The following is an 18048-nucleotide window of genomic DNA, read 5'->3' as shown; positions in this document are numbered from 1 at the left end:
ACCACCAAGGCCTCCTCCTCCTCCTGCATCACCTGCTACGTTTCCGAGATCTTCCCCACTCCCACCCACCCCCCCGAGAGCACCCTGTCCTGTACTGTGTGTGGCAGTAGCCGTGGGAATTCCACCACCTGCCGTCTGGCAAATGCCATTACCTGTAAGTACCTGAAGGTGTTCCCCAGGGGGAGCCCATACTTCTCCTCCAGCTCACCCAAGCTCGCGAACTTCCCGTCTACAAACAGGTCCCCCAACTTTCGTATCCCTGCCCTGTGCCACCCCGAAAACCCTCCACCTGTTCTTCCTGGGGCGAACCGGTGGTTCCCCCATAATGGGGTCCACGCCGAGGCCCCAACTTCCCCCCCTATGTGGGCTGCCATTTATAATGGGCGCCCCAATCCCAGCATCCAGAGACAGGCCCCCCTCTCCACCACAAAGCAAACGCTGACCCCTCTGCTGACGAGGGGAGCACCACCAACCACTGATCAAGGAGGGGCAGCTACCGCCCCTGCCACAACACGTGCATGAGGGTGACCCGACATTATAAACATTACAGTTAGGATCAATGGAGGGTACTTCAGATGCAGATAGCTGCTGGCCATTTCAACAATGCTCAGCACTTTCTGCAATTAGAAAAGAGGAAATGAAAGCACTTGTGGTTTATGAAGTGGCCAGCAGCTGTTAATCAGAACAAAGTTTTTTATCCACATTGCGCTTAGGGTCAATTGGGGGGAGTGGTGGGAGTACTTCAGATGCATTTAAACCTGAAGGGAAAGATGAAAAAACAAGCCTGCTGTGTTTAAACCATTAATATGTCAATCGAAGTTAAAGGTACTGCACTGTGAAATTCAATGATTGCTAAGCATTTCAAAGGATCTCAGTGGATTTCAATGCTTTTCAAGTGTTGTGGGCTTTCTAGGAAGCCTCAGACTCTTCAAAAAGCAGCAGGTTCCAATGCATTGCCTTGAGGGAGCAGATGTGAGGAAAGGGAACGTGTTCTTAGCTTGATTCTTCACTGAACTCTCTGATCTGCTTATCAGGTGTCAGGTGGAGCAGTTCAGACTGAGAAGGCCACTTTAAACAGTTCAGACAAGAATGCTGATTTTGAACAGCGGATTGCCTGAGTTCACCATGCCAAGAGTAGCCTTGGGCAGCACGGTAGCCTTGTGGATAGCACAATTGCTTCACAGCTCCAGGGTCCCAGGTTCGATTCTGGCTTGGGTCACTGTCTGTGCGGAGTCTGCACATCCTCCCCGTGTGTGCGTGGGTTTCCTCCGGGTGCTCCGGTTTCCTCCCACAGTCCAAAGATGTGCAGGTTAGGTGGATTGGCCATGATAAATTGCCCTTAGTGTCCAAAATTGCCCTTAGTGTTGGGTGGGGTTACTGGGTTATGGGGATAGGGTGGAGGTGTTGACCTTGGGTAGGGTGCTCTTTCCAAGAGCCGGTGCAGACCCGATGGGCTGAATGGCCTCCTTCTGCACTGTAAATTCTATGATAATAAATAAAGAGTGATCTTCAGGTTGCCCAGGGCTGGAAGAGGCAGTCCAGTCACAGGACCCCCCCCATCCTGGGTGAGGGTCCTGAGGTCAACATAACCTGAACCCACCCAATCCCCAACTTTCTTGGGGAACCCTCCCTCTGCCGCCTGGTAGCGGCAGAGGGGCAAATGAGCAATAGCCTAACCTCCCGGACCCTGGGCGGGATTCTCTGACCCCGGGCTGGGTCAGAGACTCGCTGGGGGGGGGGGCGCAATTCACGGTTGACCGGAGAATCGGCGCCATTGGTGAGGCGTGGTCGGTGCGGCGCCGGTGAGAGGGGGCGCTCTACACGGCACCCCCGGCGATTCTCCGTGCGGGATGGGCCGAGTGGCCGGTGAGATAGGCCGAGTCCCGCCGGTGCCATTCACTTGTGGTCCTATCCGGCGGGACCTCAGCGTCCCATCCTGCAGGGGATGGCCTGGTGGGGGCGTCCAACCCCGGGGGGGGGGGGGGCTCCACTGTGGCTTGGCCTGCGATCGGGGCCTACCGATCGGCGGCCGGCTTGTCCTGGTGTCAGCCACTTTTACATTCACCGGGCCCCTGTAGTTCTATGCCATGTTGCGTCGGGGCCGGCGCTGAGCAGGCAACTAGCGCGCATGCACGAGTTCGCGCCGGTCGCAGCGCGCATGCGCAGACCCGCGGTGCCTGGTTGACACTGGCATCGGCAGCTGGAGCTGCGTGAGTCACTCGAGTGCGTGCTGGCCCTCTGTGGGGCACAGGATCGCTGATCCTGGGGGCCTGTTGGTGCCGTTGTAAAACGCAACGGCGTTTATGATGGCGTCACCACTTAGCCTCAGCATCAGAGAATCCCGCCCCCTGCTTTGGGGTCCAGCGCACCAAGAGAGCACTTGGGCAGTACCTACCCAGGCGGAATGGTGGCCCAGTGCTTAGCACTGCTGCCTCACAGTGGCTGAGACCCGGCTTCAATTCTGGCCTCTGGTGATGGTCTGTGACGAGTTTGCACTTTCTCCCCATTTCTGCGTGGGTTTCCTCCAGCTGCTCCGGTGGGGGAAGGGGCGATGATGGGGATTTGGGTTTCCAGCCCATTAATCATATTCAAATGAATGCACATGAACTGTTTGCATGTTCCTGCTGGTATCAGGAGGGAAGCCCGCTATGGCCGACTGGGGATGGAGCTGTCGCTCGACGCCGATCCTGTTTTTCGACCAATGCGAGATTCTCCACCCAATCGGATTCCCGATCTTCAGCGGAGAATTCTGCCTGTGTTTATATTTTTTAAAGACATAAACCATACAGGTTGACAATTGGTTCATAAATTTCATTTGTGATTTATTAAATCTCTAACATGTCAGACCCTTTACAAAAATGTTATTATTGAAGCTGAAAAAGCATTTTAAAAATCCTACCCACTATTGCCACACATGTTAAAGAAGGACTCCTCCCACCACAGTCAATATTGGAGGATCCTTATAGGATGAAACCTACCCCACATGCATTAATACAGCATAATGCATTTATCGGCAGGGGGTATCATCACTCCCAAATTTGAGTACATCAAAATATGGCAGTGACAGTTAATACAAATGTATGAAGGATAACTGGCATCCAGTCTATCCCAAACAATTGTGTTACCTTGGCCCGGAATTACACAGAGTCATGGAGACTCCGCATGTCTTTAAAAATGATGGGCTGGATTTGGAAATCCTGCTTCCATTTCCAACAAATCCTACTTTTGCCGGTATAGGAAAGGGGGTGGGGATGACTCACATGGGGGAAACCTAATCCCGGCAGAACCATTTGAACTCAGTGCTAAATTCAACCAGACCTATTTTTTGCTGTAACAAAGATCTTAAACTTTAGTGTGGGAGTGTCACAGATTTTATTTTCAGTGTAAATGCTTGTGAAGGGTAGAAAAAGTCTCTGGAAGCTGTCAAGCTGTCATGCTATTTAAATCCCTTGCCCTCTAAATTCAAAAAGAATCCTGCCCTTGTCAGTGAGAGATTAAAAAAACTCAAGCTATTAAGTTATTTAAATCTCCAGCCCTCACAAAGTTTTTTTCAAAAGGCTGCCTGAGTCAGTGAGAATTGAAAAAACTCTGTTATTGCAGTTAAAAATGTTTTATGTTGACATTTCCCAAAAGGCTATTAATATGTAATTATTAACGCTTGGCTGCTGATCCGCATCTGGGAGCAGCAGGCCTGATTTAACCCCCTCCCCCCCACCCCACCTCCCCCGGAGTGAAAAATCAGGAGTGGAATCTTGCTATATTTTTTCAGTGTCAGGCTCTGACTGAAACTTGGTATATAACTCTCCTGGCATATAGCTCGGCAGCTGCACAGCTGATGTTTGACAGATCTTGAGCCTCTCTGAGAAAGTAAATTCAGTGGGCGTGGTTTACACTGTCACTGTGGTGGGACTGGGTCTGATAGAGTCAGCGTGCCCAGCTCCACAGAGATTGGGGTGTCATCTGAAGATCAACTCCTCCCCTCCACCATAGAAGTTTGTGGGCATTCCCCCTACCCTAATCATCAGGTACTCTTCTCCACCATCCCCACTGCAGAAGTACTGGCAGTGTTCCCCCTCCATCACTACCCGCTTTCGCTCCGTGCCTGCAAGTTCCGCCTTCAATGGCCTGGGCATTCTCCTCCCAGCACACACAACACAAAACCCCCAGGTTGGCATTGTCCGGGCATGTCCCTCTTCTCCACTCTCTCTTTCCCCACCCCCACTGGCCCCCATGGTTATACTTACCTTTGTGCCCTGAGAAGATACCCTTAACTGATTCACATCTTCAAATAACTGTTGTAAACTTCAGCGAGGTTTAATATTTAGCGAAGGGGGGGCTCATGTGTTTGCGTGGGGGGGGGGGGGGGCAGGGGGGTGGATTGGGTAATTACACTCAAATATATTCATAAGCATGATGAGGGACATGGAAAATTGGAAAGCACCAGCTTGCCGGCGAGAATTGCACTTCCCGAATCTCGCTGCATTTTCCACCTGCGTCACCAATAGACAATACTTTGTAATTCCACAGTACTTTTTATACAGGGACACATCTCAATGTTTTACATCAAAGACTGCAAAATAGTGTTTGTTAAACAGGAGGGGAAAGTGTAAATATAAAAGTTAGATTGGGAAATGAACGGCACAGTAGAAGTAAAGTGCTTCACATGGTTTACTTTTGAAGGTGGAGAGAACTGATCAGTGGGGTGAGATTGTCATGCTAAATGAAGGGTCTTGAATAGTCAAGTAAAAAACAGTAAGTAGCTTGGTGGTAGAGGAGCAGAAGGAGGTTGCAGGAATTTGAAAATTAGACCTAAAAATACAAGTCACAAACTTCCCTAGGGTTTCCATAGTGCCCATACCGAAAGAGAATGCGAGAGACCGAGAGAAAGATAGCGGCAACAATCCAGCACCCTCACCACCCCCAAGCTCGCCATCTCCAGCTTTTCTCCGGAGGAATACTTAGCTTTTGCAAGAAAAAAAATCCAGTGGCAGCTTTGAGAACTTGCAGAGCAGCACTCTCTTGCAAGGGAGTCATCCATCCTGTTCCCACCCGGCTTCCGGGTCAGCAGCAGGAAAGGTGCAAAGGTTCACAACCTTCTGGAGTGATGCCATGTTGGGCTGGATTTGGCTGAGAAATTGCCTCTCTTTGATCAATTTGAGAGCGTGTGCATGTCTGTGAATTAAAGATTTGCGTCGTGGAAAATGGAAGGTGCTAAATTTAGATACTCCTCAGATCTTCAATAGTTTTTGAGCTCTGTCAGTCTGAAGCCCAGCTTCACCCGATAGTCCAATGGTGTTTGTGTCACTTCAGCCATGTTTCCGTGCTATTTTACACCCAGTCATGGCACCAGCTGCCATTGTTTTCGCAGTGAATACCTGAAAATGCAAGAGTTAAAGTCCTTTAGAATTATTTAAATTAAATTGAATTATTTGAATTGACAATACATGAGGCCATGTAAGAGAGAGTAAATGAGTCTACTGCCTTGAACATTACTGAATTGATGCAGTAAGTTGAACTGTGAATCTTTTTTTTTCCAAAAGGAGCTAAACTGTTAACAGCTGCTGCAGGGGAAAGGACTGTTTAGTCTATATTTTCGGCATTTTCCTTCACTACATTTTGTTTTGGTTTGCTGAAACCTTCACACGGCTTCTTTATCTCTTTCACAGATGAGAACAGTGAGAGTGAGAGTGACTCTGATGACAGATTTAAAGGTGAGAGGCCACGTTATCTTGATCAGAAGTGCATGCTGCTTCCTTTATACCTGTATAACAGTGTCCTCCATGTGTTTGGGTCCTCCATGCGATAGTGAATTGTTGCTTTTTTCTCTCAAGGCCAATAATAATAATCTTTATCCGTGTCACAAGTAGACTCACATTAACACTGCAATGAAGTTACTGTGAAAATCCCCCAGTCGTCACACTCCGGCGCTTGTTCGGATACACAGCGGGAGAATTCAGAATGTCCAAATTACCTAACAAGCACGTCCTTCAGGACTTGTGGTAAGAAACCGGAGCACCCGGAGGAAAGACACGGGGAGAACGTGCAGACTCCACACAGACAGTGACCCAAGCCAGGAATCGAACCCGAATCCCTAGCGCTGTGAAATAACAGCGCTAACCAGTGTGCTACCGTGCCGGCCATAAACTGCAGATTAATCGCCATGATAACTCGCTTTACTTCGTTTCAACATTTTCTTTGTTGACACCGTCAACCATATTTGGATTTTGTTTTGTTTTCCAGCTCACACACAACGTTTGGTCCACATCCAGTCAGTCCTAAAGAAAGCTCCCAGATACCGCACATTAGAACGAGAGCTCATCGAGTGGCAGGAGCGGGAACTCTTTGAATATTTTGTGGTGATATCACTAAAGAAAAAACCTTCCAAGAACACTTATATCCCTGATGTATCCTATCAGTTTCCAAAGGTGAATGCTATAATTTAAATCAAGCCAGCGTTCAATATAAATGTTAGACTCATTTACCGAAATTCTACAGTATTATGCCTAGAAAGCAAAGAGTTTTTTAAAGTTTGTCTGTTCCACATGAATTTAATGTACCTTCAAACCGTAGTTTTTTTTCACACCTGCAGAAATTTCTGCCTTTAATTAGAACTCTGACTGTGAACTTATGTGAGATCAGGAAAGTTACAAACTGCTATAATTTGTGGAGCCCTGTGCTGTTTCATTTATGCTTTAACCTGTACATATCCAAGACTGCTGATATTACTGGCGTACCTGCTTCTAGTTTCTGTCTTCTGTAGACCACAACTTGAACTCTGCTCATTGAACATGGTAATAAACCAGAGAGGCAAAGGCAAAATAATAAGGGTGAACAAAGCAACATGCTAGCACCGATAGCAAGTTGAAATCAAGAAAGGGCAGCAGGAAAATAATTGGTAACAGTTAAAGAGCAAGAGAAAAAAATGAGCTGCCTGTTCTCGTTAGTTGCCTGTATCTATCAGTTCAATATTGCACATTTGGCTCCAATTTTTCAGCATGCCAGGTTCTAAGCTTTTGCCAAAAATGTAACGTTTCTCGCATTGCTGAAAGTATGTATAAATGTGTGGAAAATGTGTCTGGTTATTGGAAATAGAAATACCTGCATTCTCTACAACAAAATGAATACCAGCGTATGCACTATCTATAAATAATCTGTTCCTGCTTAACAGGAGTCCAGTTTGGGGGGGGGGGGGAAACCGAATTGTGCAGTTAGGTAGTTTGATTAAGCTGATGCTTGGCCAAAGGTAACAATAGTTCTCCACAAAAATGCAATGCCATTGCACTTTTCAGCAGTGGATGAAGAATGAAAAAGGTCAGAGGCCCAGAATCGGTGCCATAAGCTCACTCGAGGCAAATTGAGCTGAGGCTCAATACACTGTCTTCACTGACTCCTCCTCTAATTCTTACTAAAGCCTTTTAAAGGACATTTTGAATAACATGTCCTCTATCTTTAGAAGATTTGAATGAATGGTACATTTAACTATTCAAAATATGGATGCTAACCTGCCAAAAGAAATCATTGAAATCCGATCTAATAACTCACCACAATATGCCAGAAAAACTCGAAATAGCCCAACACTGCCAGCAAACCAGCCCAAAATAGCAAATTGTAAGATGATAAGGTCATAAGAAATAGGAGCAGGTGTAGGCCACTTGGATGCCCAGGCCACCTCAGCCAATTAATAAGATCATAGCTCATCTGATTGTGGCCTTGCAAATATCCTACAATAGGGTATCAATCAAATTTACATTTTCAAGGTGCCAAATTCCTGTTTTAAGTGGGTACCTTAGGCAAATAAAAATGATCTAAACAGCACGATGTCGGGCACACTCCCAGCACAATTGAAACATGGCAGATCGCAACATGAACTTCATCGAACGGCAATTCTCCACCAGAAGAATAGATGGCCATGAACGGACTTTTCCCTCCAATGTTCTGCATCAGGAACGGGAGGAATTTTCTAACTATGGTGGTGGCAAACTCAATGCATTTTTAATTTTAAAAAAATTTGTTCATGGAATGTGGGTATTACTGGCTGGGCCAGCATTTGTTTTCCATCTCCAATTACCCTTGACTGAGTGGTTTGCTAGGTCATTTCAGAGAGCATTTAAGAGCCAACCACATTGCTGTGGATCTGGAGTCACACGTAGGCCAGACAAGATAAGGACGGCAGATTTCCTTCCCTAAAGGACATTAGTGAACCAGATAGTTTTTTTTTTACAACAATCGACAATGGTTTCATGGCCATCATTACACTTTTAATTTAAGATTTTTATTGAATTCAAATTCCACCATCTGCCGTGGTGGGATTCCTAGTCCTGTGACAATGCCACAAAGCCATTGTCTCCCCGATAATATGTCATCCTCTCCTGTGTGGATTCTTAGAGTTAGCTAATTTGTTCCACTTCCATGCTCTTTGCCATTTCCAGATACTGTCAGGTTGGCGGTGGCAGTCCCAGGGTGCAAGGGGCAGTGCCAGGTTGGCACTGCCAAGGGAGTGGGGCCTGAAAGGGGACTGGGTATGGAAGAGGGTAATGCTGTAGGGTGTCACTCACCTATAGGGGGTGCTAGTACCGGCGATTGCGGAGGGGAGGGGGAGTGGTGCTGATGCCAGCGGGAAGGGTCTGAAGGGAGACCCATTGGGAGAGCCCTGATACCAGTGATTCTTTGTGGGCGGAGGGATGCCGGTTACGATGGTGGGTTGTGCATTGAAGCCCCAATGTCGCTGATGTTGTGGGGGGGGGGATCTGAACTGTCACTTTGCCAGATCTCAGTGAAGCCGCGCTTGCCAACCGGAACAGCCGCCGCTGTTTTTCTTGCCCAAAATGACACTTAGTCATTTTTTAAGGAGAATTCCACCACAGTATCAATTGTTGTTACATCTACTAATTACTTACAAAGTTCACAAGATATTGTCATGGCCAAAGTATTAAATATAAGAACAAAAACACAATCTCTCAGAAGTGATTTCACCTCTGGGTATATAATACCGTGCTCATATTGAAATTGTTAAAATTCAACAATGTTGCATTACAGTCTGTTGTATTTTCATATGTTGAAGTTACAGATACTGATGCTGTCTAACAGCATCAATTGTGGTTCCGTTGAACAGTTAGACGAAGGCTGTCTATGGTACATCAAGTGCAGTTAAGATAGGGTCTTGTTACATTGGGTACTGATAACACTGAGTACTGTTACATAATGTACTATTAAGGTTTGAGTGTGTTATTATTAGGACTGTTGCCGATGTCCAAGTTACATGACTTGATTTTGCTTCTCCTCCACAGCTAGAAAGGCCAACAAAACAAGTTCGTGAAGCGGAAGAACGATTGAAAGCGATCCCACTGTTCTGCTTTCCAGATGCCAAGGACTGGAGCCCAGTGTCGGATTTTACCAGGTAAAGAAGGTGGAGGTTTTCAATCAATTCAGGAGTGTATTTTGGTGCACCAGCTTTTGTAAAAAATGCAGCCCTGTTTAATCTCTGCAGTTTGGTTTAGATTTAAACAATATAAAGTAAGAGGAGCATTGTTATAGTCTTCCACCAAAGACTAATATTACACATTCCAGGGTTCGGAATGGTGAAAACCAGTTACAATACTGGATTTACAGTTTATGACACCAAAACTTTAACATTCTATGTCTCATTATGGATTTTAATCTGGTTTTGCACAATTCTGGAGTTTTTTCTCCCCAGTAAATTGGTTGATTCCTCATTCCAAAAACAAATGATATATTGTTTTTGGCAGTTTTACAACATTTTTTGGTTTCACAAGACAGAGGCCCAGATTTTTGTCCCCCGGATCAGGGTGGGTAACTTCCTGGCCCAGGGATCCTGACCTTTAAAAATAGCTTCCCACAGATGGGAATTTTGATCTGTGTGGTGGGGCTGGGGGTGAGGGGGGGGGGGGGGGGGGGGTGTGTGGCATTGGGCTGGAACATGAGTTGGGGTGGGCGATCCCAGAATGAACCAGCAGGCTGCAGAGGCGGAGATGGGCTTGCACGCAAAGCCTGCCCCTAAAAATAATAATAAAACACATCCCTGCAGCCCTCACCCCTCAACAACCCACACACATTCACGATGACAGATCCATGCCAACCTATGCCAATCCATGCCCCACACCCACACCTATGACCCCTATGCCAAATTAATTCCCCTCTACCCTCCTCCACTTCCCCATGCTCACCAGGCCAACTCATGCCAATCTATGTTCTGCCAACCACCCTTTTTCCTTCCCCCTTCCATGCCAATTCAGCTAGTATTGTTGGGTAGTTCCTTGACAGCTTTGACACTTCCTGGATAGCTTGGACAAGTTTGACAGCTGCACAGATGCTTAGCATTTCCTTGACAGCCGAACATTTCCTTGACAGCTGGACATTTCCTGGATAGCTGGACATTTCCTTGACAGCTGGACATTTCTTGGATAGCTGGACACCTCTTGACAATTCCAATGAGTTTGTTGCGTAAAACATGCATAATCATATTCCGTTTTAACAATCCCAAAGGGTGCCTTATCTCTCCCAAAGGTTCTGGAACTGTATCTAAACGGGTACTGTTCCTCTCCAAAGGTAACCCCTAGCTATCTATAAGAATCCAGGGGTTGGTTAGCTCAGTTGACTGGACGGTTGGTTCATGATGCCAACAGCGCAGGTTCAATTCCTGTACTGGCTAAGGTTATTCATGAAGTCCCCACCTTCTCAACCTTGCCCCTTGCCTGCAGTGTGGTGACCCTCAGGTTAAATCACCACCAGTCAGCTCTCAAATGGGAGAGCAGCCTATGGTCTTCTGGGACTGTGGTGACATTTACATAAGAATCCAAGAAGGTCAGATCTCCTTTTTGCTGTTCTAATTTGAACACTCCGAATTCCACACTCCTGTTCTTCCCAAATCCCATTTCAGTAGAGGCAGCTGATCACCTAAACGACCAGCTGCCTCTGCGAATCAAATATGCATGAACCCCAGCCCGTTTCCAGTCTCACCCCTGTGAAGATGGGGAGTGCCAGATTCAGGGGCAGGAATTAGAAAGTTTGGCCATTTCTTGGATTTGCTCCGCAATGGAGAGGCTCTCTGTCGTGGCATAAATCTGGCCCAGAAAGTTTCATTACACGTACGGTATAAGTGAACCTGCAGCGTCCTCCCCTCAGTTATTTCCGATTTGTGTTCTCCTTCCTCGATCCCTTCCAAATATTATGTTTCTTAACAAAAATGTCAACTTCCTCAAAATTAACAATGAATGTGAACAAAACTTCATGTGCCAATATAACCTATGTGCCAATATAACCTATTTCATAATTCAGTCCATAATTTCAATTCAGATGCTGCAGCCTGGAATCTCATAGCTTAAAGGATTATTACGGAATTGATTATAATGGAAGTTTTGGTGAAAATGAAAAGTGTTCAACCTATCAGCATATAATCAAGGAGAACTTCCTCAGTTTTTTTTTTAGATATTGGTCCTGCTTTTGAGTAACTTCCAACAATCATCTGTTACAGTGAAACGTTCTCATTCATGCTCACTGGGGAAGATGGTAGTCGGCGATTTGGATATTGCAGACGATTATTGGTGAGTATACACTTCCATGTCAGAATTCCCTTTTCACATTCAAGCTATACTGCCCCCCCCTTGGTCAAAGTGTGAAGTGTGCAGCTCATTATTTAAATTACAGCCATTTTTTCCAATTTTCCGATGCTAGCTTTCATTCCTTTTTTTAAAAAACATCTGTCGCAGAAACCTAGGTACTGAGAAACTGTCAGGCTTTTGGTCAAATTCGTCAAGTTGGAGACTCACTAGACAGTCGCTACCTCCCAAAGAGACCAATTATGAACTTGAGTACCACATGGACCTTGATTTGAACCATTCTTGGCCAGACGCTAGATAAATTACGATGTCTTGTCGGAGTGCTCCATGTGGTGGAGAGGAAAGAGATAGAGAAAGTTTAAATCAAGTTACCATGGCAGCCCGTTTGTTTCTGACCTATCCGGCAGCAGCTTGTGGTCACTTGAGGTGATTTATTTTTCCTGCTGGGCCTCATTATAGTGAGCACCACTTCACTTTACCCCAAATGGTCAGGCAGTGAACAGGGAGCTGGCCCATGGAAATTGTGTGGCCCTTGGCGGCAAACTGCTGTGTGGGAAGTGTGGGGAAGGGGCTTCTCGGAAGATCTTGTCAGAGGGAAGTGGGTGGTCCATGAAGGTGGCGCCTGGGTGAATTGGGTTCAATTCCCCAAGAGGTTTTGTTAAACCTCTGAATTCCATTCTCATGTTTGTTTGGGTTTGAAATGATGGGCCGGATCTTCTAATGCCAAAAGTGGGGAATGGTTTAGAGGGGCTTGTTTCGCACAGTGGGCTAAACAGCTGGCTTGTAATGCAGAACAAGGCCAGCAGCGCGGGTTCAATTCCCGTACCAGCCTCCCCAAACAGGCGCCGGAATGTGGCGACTAGGGGCTTTTCACAGTAACTTCATTGAAGCCTACTTGTGACAATAAGCGATTATTATTATTATCATTCAGACATTTGCCTCTCTTGCACTTTGGGACCCTTTGGAAGTCTTGACCGCATATCCGCAAGATAATTGGCTGGAAAGTTTAAACTTCCAATGGGCAGATTTGCATATGGGCCCCTCCACTGAAGCTGACTTCAGTGTTGGAGGCTTGGGCCTGTTGCGCAATACTCGGATACTTATTCTAGTATTGTCCCACTGTTAAATCCTGATTTACGCCAATGACATTGCCGTTGGCATCTTGCCAATGGTGGATTGCTCCCCGCCCCTTATGTTGGTTGAGGAGGCCGCCAGTTAAATATAAGTGGCCTCTCAGCAGCAGTCCAGGAGGGAAGATTTCATGAAACCGAGAAGGGGCTTCTGGAAGGGAAGGCAGCAGCTATGGCCCCAACAATTTCCATGGAGGAGCTTCCCTTGCTCCTGGTGCCGTTCCTGAGCTGCTGCTCCTCTGATTGGGCTGGCAGCTCTTGGGGACGTGCCGCTGATTTGGAACATGGATCCTAAATCCTAAAGATCTATTGAACCATTCAGTGTTTAAGTCAGGGACAATATATATACAGGATGTAGAACTGGAGCAAATACATCTGAAAACCTGTGATTTATGCCAAAATTAATTTAAGTTTTAGAGTGCGGTAAATCTTGCTCTCATGGCTTTAATAATGATATTAAGCGAGAAAAGATATATATCTTTTATAACATAAAGGATCAGATATAGACTTCTGTTTGGGCCAGCTACCTGGCAATGTAGTGATAGGTATGATGTCATATTGGTTATGTAATTGTGTTAGTAATACAGAGGCCTGGACTAATAATCTGAGACGCAAGTTCAAATCTTACTTTAGTATCTCTGGAGTTTAAATTCAATTGATGAGTTAACCTAGGATAGAAAGCAACGCCTAAATGTTCTGGTCCTGCCCACCTGGGAGTCGCCGTGGCCGGGATGGATAATTCGATGGATCACCAAAAGGTCTGTTGACTTTGGGTGGGAATTTCCAGTCCTGTGACGGACGGAATCGGAAAATGCGAGTATCAGTAATGGTGACCAAGAAGCTATTGGATTATTGGTTAAAAACAGCTTGTTCATCTCCTTCAGGGAAGGAAACCTGCTGTACTTTGGTCAGGTCTATAGGCGACTCCAGATTGACAGCAATGTGATTGACTGTGACAAATCTTCGAAATGCCACAAAATCAATACCATGAGAAAAAACTAAAATCCACACAGATTTACACAGGGATTCAAGAATGTGGTTCAGCAACATCTTTCCAAGGGTGATTAGGGATGGGCAATAAAAGCTGCCTTGCCAGCGATGCCTACTTCCTTTGGATTCAGAGGAAAAGTTGGATTAATTGGAAAAGTATCAGCTAAGGGCAGTATTTGACGCCCAAAACCATTATGGTAATTAGATGAGATATTTTTTTTAAATAAATTTAGAGTAACCAACTCATTTTTTCTACTTAAGGGGCAATTTAGCATGTTCAATCCATCTACCTTGCACATCTTTGGGTTGTGGGGGCAAAACCCATGCAAACACGGGGAGAATGTGCAAACTCCACACGGACAGTGACCAAGAGCCAGGATCGAACCTGGGACCTCGGCGCCGTGAGACTGCAGTGCTACCACTGCGCCACCGTGCTGCCCCCGTAATTAGCACCTGTCTCTTACTGATGCTCCAGGCACAGTGAGAAGAAGAATATTTCTAATTGGCTCAGTTGTCTTTGCAAAGGCTGAAGCTTCATTTCAGAACATGAACACACAATCCAGGCTGACACATCCACACGGTTTCTTTCAAAGTTCCAAGGAAGGGGCAATTTAGCATGTTCAATCCACCTACCCTGTACATCTTTGGGTTGTGGGGGTGAGACCCACACAGACATGGGGAGAATGTGCAAACTCCACACTGACAGTGACCCGGGGTCAGGATCGAACCCGGGTCCTCGGCGCTGTGAGGCAGCATTGCTAACCGCTATCAGCATGATATTTTCAAATGAAACATTAAACCAAAGCTCTTTCAGTTTGGCTGATGGCAAAAGCTCTGTGACACCTCATAAATGAGCCAGAATCTCTCCAGTATCCTAGCCAATATTAATTTCGCAGCCTAATGTGCTGTGACTTTTCTGCTCAAGTGACGGAGTGGGACTTGGACATTGCAATTTGGAGATGAGTGTACTGGCTGATGATGTTTCCAAAATAGGGAGGAGATTCACAAGGGTCCCATATTTCTTTTGGAACAATTGCTATTTGAATACAGCACTGGGAGGCTGATACTTGACCCAATTTGCTCAAATAGGAGACACAGGTTGCCAGGGGAGACCTGGAATCCCAGGCCTAGAATCCCACTGGACATTGTCCAAAGGTGAGATTAGGGTGAAGAGCAGGTGGGCAAGAAGATGAACCGTACCCCATGCACAAAAGGATAGCTGAGACTGCTAGGCCATATCAGGAGGTGTTTAAGAGTCAACCACATTGCTGTGGGTCTGGAGTCACATGTAGGCCAGACCAGCTAAGGACGACAGATTTCCTCCCCTAAAGGACATTAGTGAACCAGATTGGTTTTTATGACAATCAACAATAGATTCATGGGTCATCATTAGACTTTTAATTCCAGATTATTATTGAAGTCAATTTCACCCCCTGCCATGGTGGGATTTCAGCCTGGGTTCTGTGGATTACGCCACCGGCTCCACCCAAATATTGAAACGCATCACTGGGCAATATGGCCGTTAATTCAGAGAATGTCACTGAGCTCAAGTCAGCCTTCAAGGGGCATGTCTTCAGCTCACGATATCAAAGGAGATGAGATTTTGCTGGAATAACGTCTTACCACTGAGCCTCCCTGATTACCTCACCAATGGATCCATATAGCAACAGAGAGAGCAATTACTTGCTGGAGTCTGCGATAAAGGTAGGCACATAGATTTAAATGCAGTCAGCGGCATGCGTGACCACTGCCCACAGAATCAGAGTACGAAGCCTGACAACACCAGGTTAAAGCCCAACAGGTTTGTTTCGATGTCACTAGCTTACGGAGCGCTGCTCCTTCCTCAGGTGAATGAAGAGGAGCTGAAGGCCACCTTGGAGAATGCTTACCCGGAGATTGTTCTCCAAGGCGGCCTTCAGGACGCGCGACATCGCAGAATCGCCGAGCAGAGACTTAAAGCCAAGTTCCACACACATGAGTGCGGCCTCAACCGGGACCTCGGATTCATGTCGCATTACATTCATCCCCCACCATCTGGCCTGCGAAATCCTACCAACTGTCCTGGCTTTACACAATTCACACCTCTTTAACCTGTGGTTACCCCAGCTCTGGATCTGTAAAGATTTAATCACCTGCTAATGCTCGCATTCCAAGCATTGTCTGGCATCTTTGAATTTGTCTATATATATGTTTTTGGAGCATACCTCTTCATTCACCTGAGGAAGGAGCAGCGCTCCGAAAGCTAGTGACATCGAAACAAACCTGTTGGACTTTAACCTGGTGTTGTAAGACTTCGTACTGTGCTCACCCCAGTCCAACGCCGGCATCTCCACATGACAGAATCAGAGGTATTGTTTGGGATTTTCTATGCAACCTGCCACATGTTCCGTAGTGGTGGAGGTGTCCCACTATAGACTGGCGGCAGAATCTTCTGGTCCCACCATTATCAACAGGGATCCTTGCTGAATGCACCCATCGCCACCAGGAAACCCGCGGCACGGGTGCGCCGGCGGAGGCGGGACCGGATGATGCTGCCGGCAGAAACATCCGGAAAGCTGTGGTCATTACGTTTTTTAGCCTGTGCTACTGAAAATGTTGGAGACGACCTTGCAGAAGGCTGCACAGCAACACCCTGAGGTATATTTTTCTGCGTCTAAAGTGAAAAAACAATTAGTTTACTAACCACTGTGTTTAATGCAGACAGCAGTGCTTCAGGTAGAGTCTTAATGCATTTAGAAATCATCCGGGATTCAAATTACCTGTACTGTTCATCCATTGTTCCAAGATATATCTGCAGAGGTCACACAGGACTGGATCTGCGTGAGAGGATCTGTCACTTCTTAATCTAGGCACTTTTTATTTTCATTTTCACAACAATTGCACATCAATCAGTATAGATCCTTGCTTGAATTTATTGTAAAAATCCATACCAAACTGTGCTTTAGTTTATTTTACACTAATCTGTTCTTTCAAATTACTGCCATCCTAGATATTTTGTTTTACTTTTGAATTTGGCTTCAAATGTAACTTTTAAGATTCAAAATTCAGAGTTCTGTAAGGATCAAGATCATATCGCATCAGCCCTCACACAAGTCTTCCCAAATTGGCAGGAAAACAAATATCTTCCCGCATTTTATCCTAAATGCATTTACAAAAACATGCACTACTTACTTACCATTGATGAATGGGTGTAAGACTGGATGGGAAACTCACTAAGCATTAGAAGCATAGGAATATAAGGAATAGCAGCATGAGTAGGCCATTCAGCCCCTCAAACCCATGATAGAATGGGAATCTTTTGAAGTGGATTTTTAAAAATGTAATCGCTAATAATCTATCAGCTGCCCATCAAACACACTGCCAGTCAGACTGCACAAAAACATATTTCCCATCGAATAAAATTTCATTCTCCTTAATTGGCCAGTCAGCTGTGAAAACAAACATCTATTCAGAAGCCACATCAAGACATATAATCCTTTCATAACTTATTAAAACTGTCAGTCAAACATTGTACACAACCTCCTGCTGGGATAAATGGTTATCAGCTTTGAAACTTATCCAAGCATTCAGAATGGGCTCAGCTGTCAAAACAAACCCCTGCAATTCCAGACAATGGAGCCTTTTCGAACTAAAAGAACAGATAATGTTTTCCACCTCCTATTTCCAACCAATGCCCTGTCATACTGCACAAAGAATGAGACAGATGACGGGATTATTTTTCTAAGTTTCAGCGGCAGAGAATTATTTTCTAAGTTGAAGAGATCTGGACATTTAAATGCTTGTCTAAATAATGACCAGGGGCTTTCCAATCATGTTTTTAAAAAATATTTCTTTATTCTCCTTTTTCACATTTTCTCCCAAATTTACACCCACCAACAATAAACAATAATCAGTAAAAAATATGTCAATCCCCATATCAATAACAACGATCCCATCCTCCCACCAAACCCCAAACATTAGCCCGTATGTTAACATAAACAAATGACAAAAAGGAATCAGGAATCCATAGTCAACATCAACACCGCCCCCCCCCCCAACTAATGTTCGATGTTATTCAGTTCTTGAAAGTGCATAATGAATAATGCCCATGAATTGTAGAACCCCTCCATCCTTCCCCTCAGTTAAACTTAACCTTCTCAAGAGTCAAGAATTCCAACAAGTCCCCCCCGCTGCGCCAGGGCACAGGGTGGAGAGGTTGCTCTCCATCCCATCAGGATCCGCCTTCGGGCGATCAACGAGGCAAAGGCTACAACATCTGCCTCTGCACTCGTTTCCAACCCTGGCTGGTCCGACACCCCGAATATGGCCACCCGGGGGCTCGGGTCCAGTTTCACATGTACCACTTTAGAAAT

The 18048-nt window shown here is 45.8% G+C and overlaps 1 protein-coding gene across 11 annotated transcripts in view; it reads left to right on the top strand.

The window, feature by feature from the left end:
* Positions 1-18048, top strand: part of dennd2b (DENN domain containing 2B) — a 570638-nt gene that overhangs the window by 443225 nt on the left and 109365 nt on the right. For all 11 annotated transcript variants that reach the window (XM_072466472.1, XM_072466475.1, XM_072466473.1 and 8 more), the window contains 4 exons: positions 5667-5711; positions 6241-6425; positions 9288-9397; positions 11492-11561. In XM_072466472.1, the coding sequence (XP_072322573.1) occupies positions 5667-5711; positions 6241-6425; positions 9288-9397; positions 11492-11561 (410 nt within the window). The remainder of the gene's footprint in view (positions 1-5666; positions 5712-6240; positions 6426-9287; positions 9398-11491; positions 11562-18048) is intronic.

The sequence above is a fragment of the Scyliorhinus torazame genome, chromosome 10 (genome assembly GCF_047496885.1).
Source record: "Scyliorhinus torazame isolate Kashiwa2021f chromosome 10, sScyTor2.1, whole genome shotgun sequence".
Taxonomy (NCBI): Eukaryota; Metazoa; Chordata; class Chondrichthyes; order Carcharhiniformes; family Scyliorhinidae; genus Scyliorhinus; species Scyliorhinus torazame.
The sequence above is the reverse complement of the archived record's forward strand: the minus strand, read 5'-3'. Positions and strand labels throughout refer to the sequence as shown.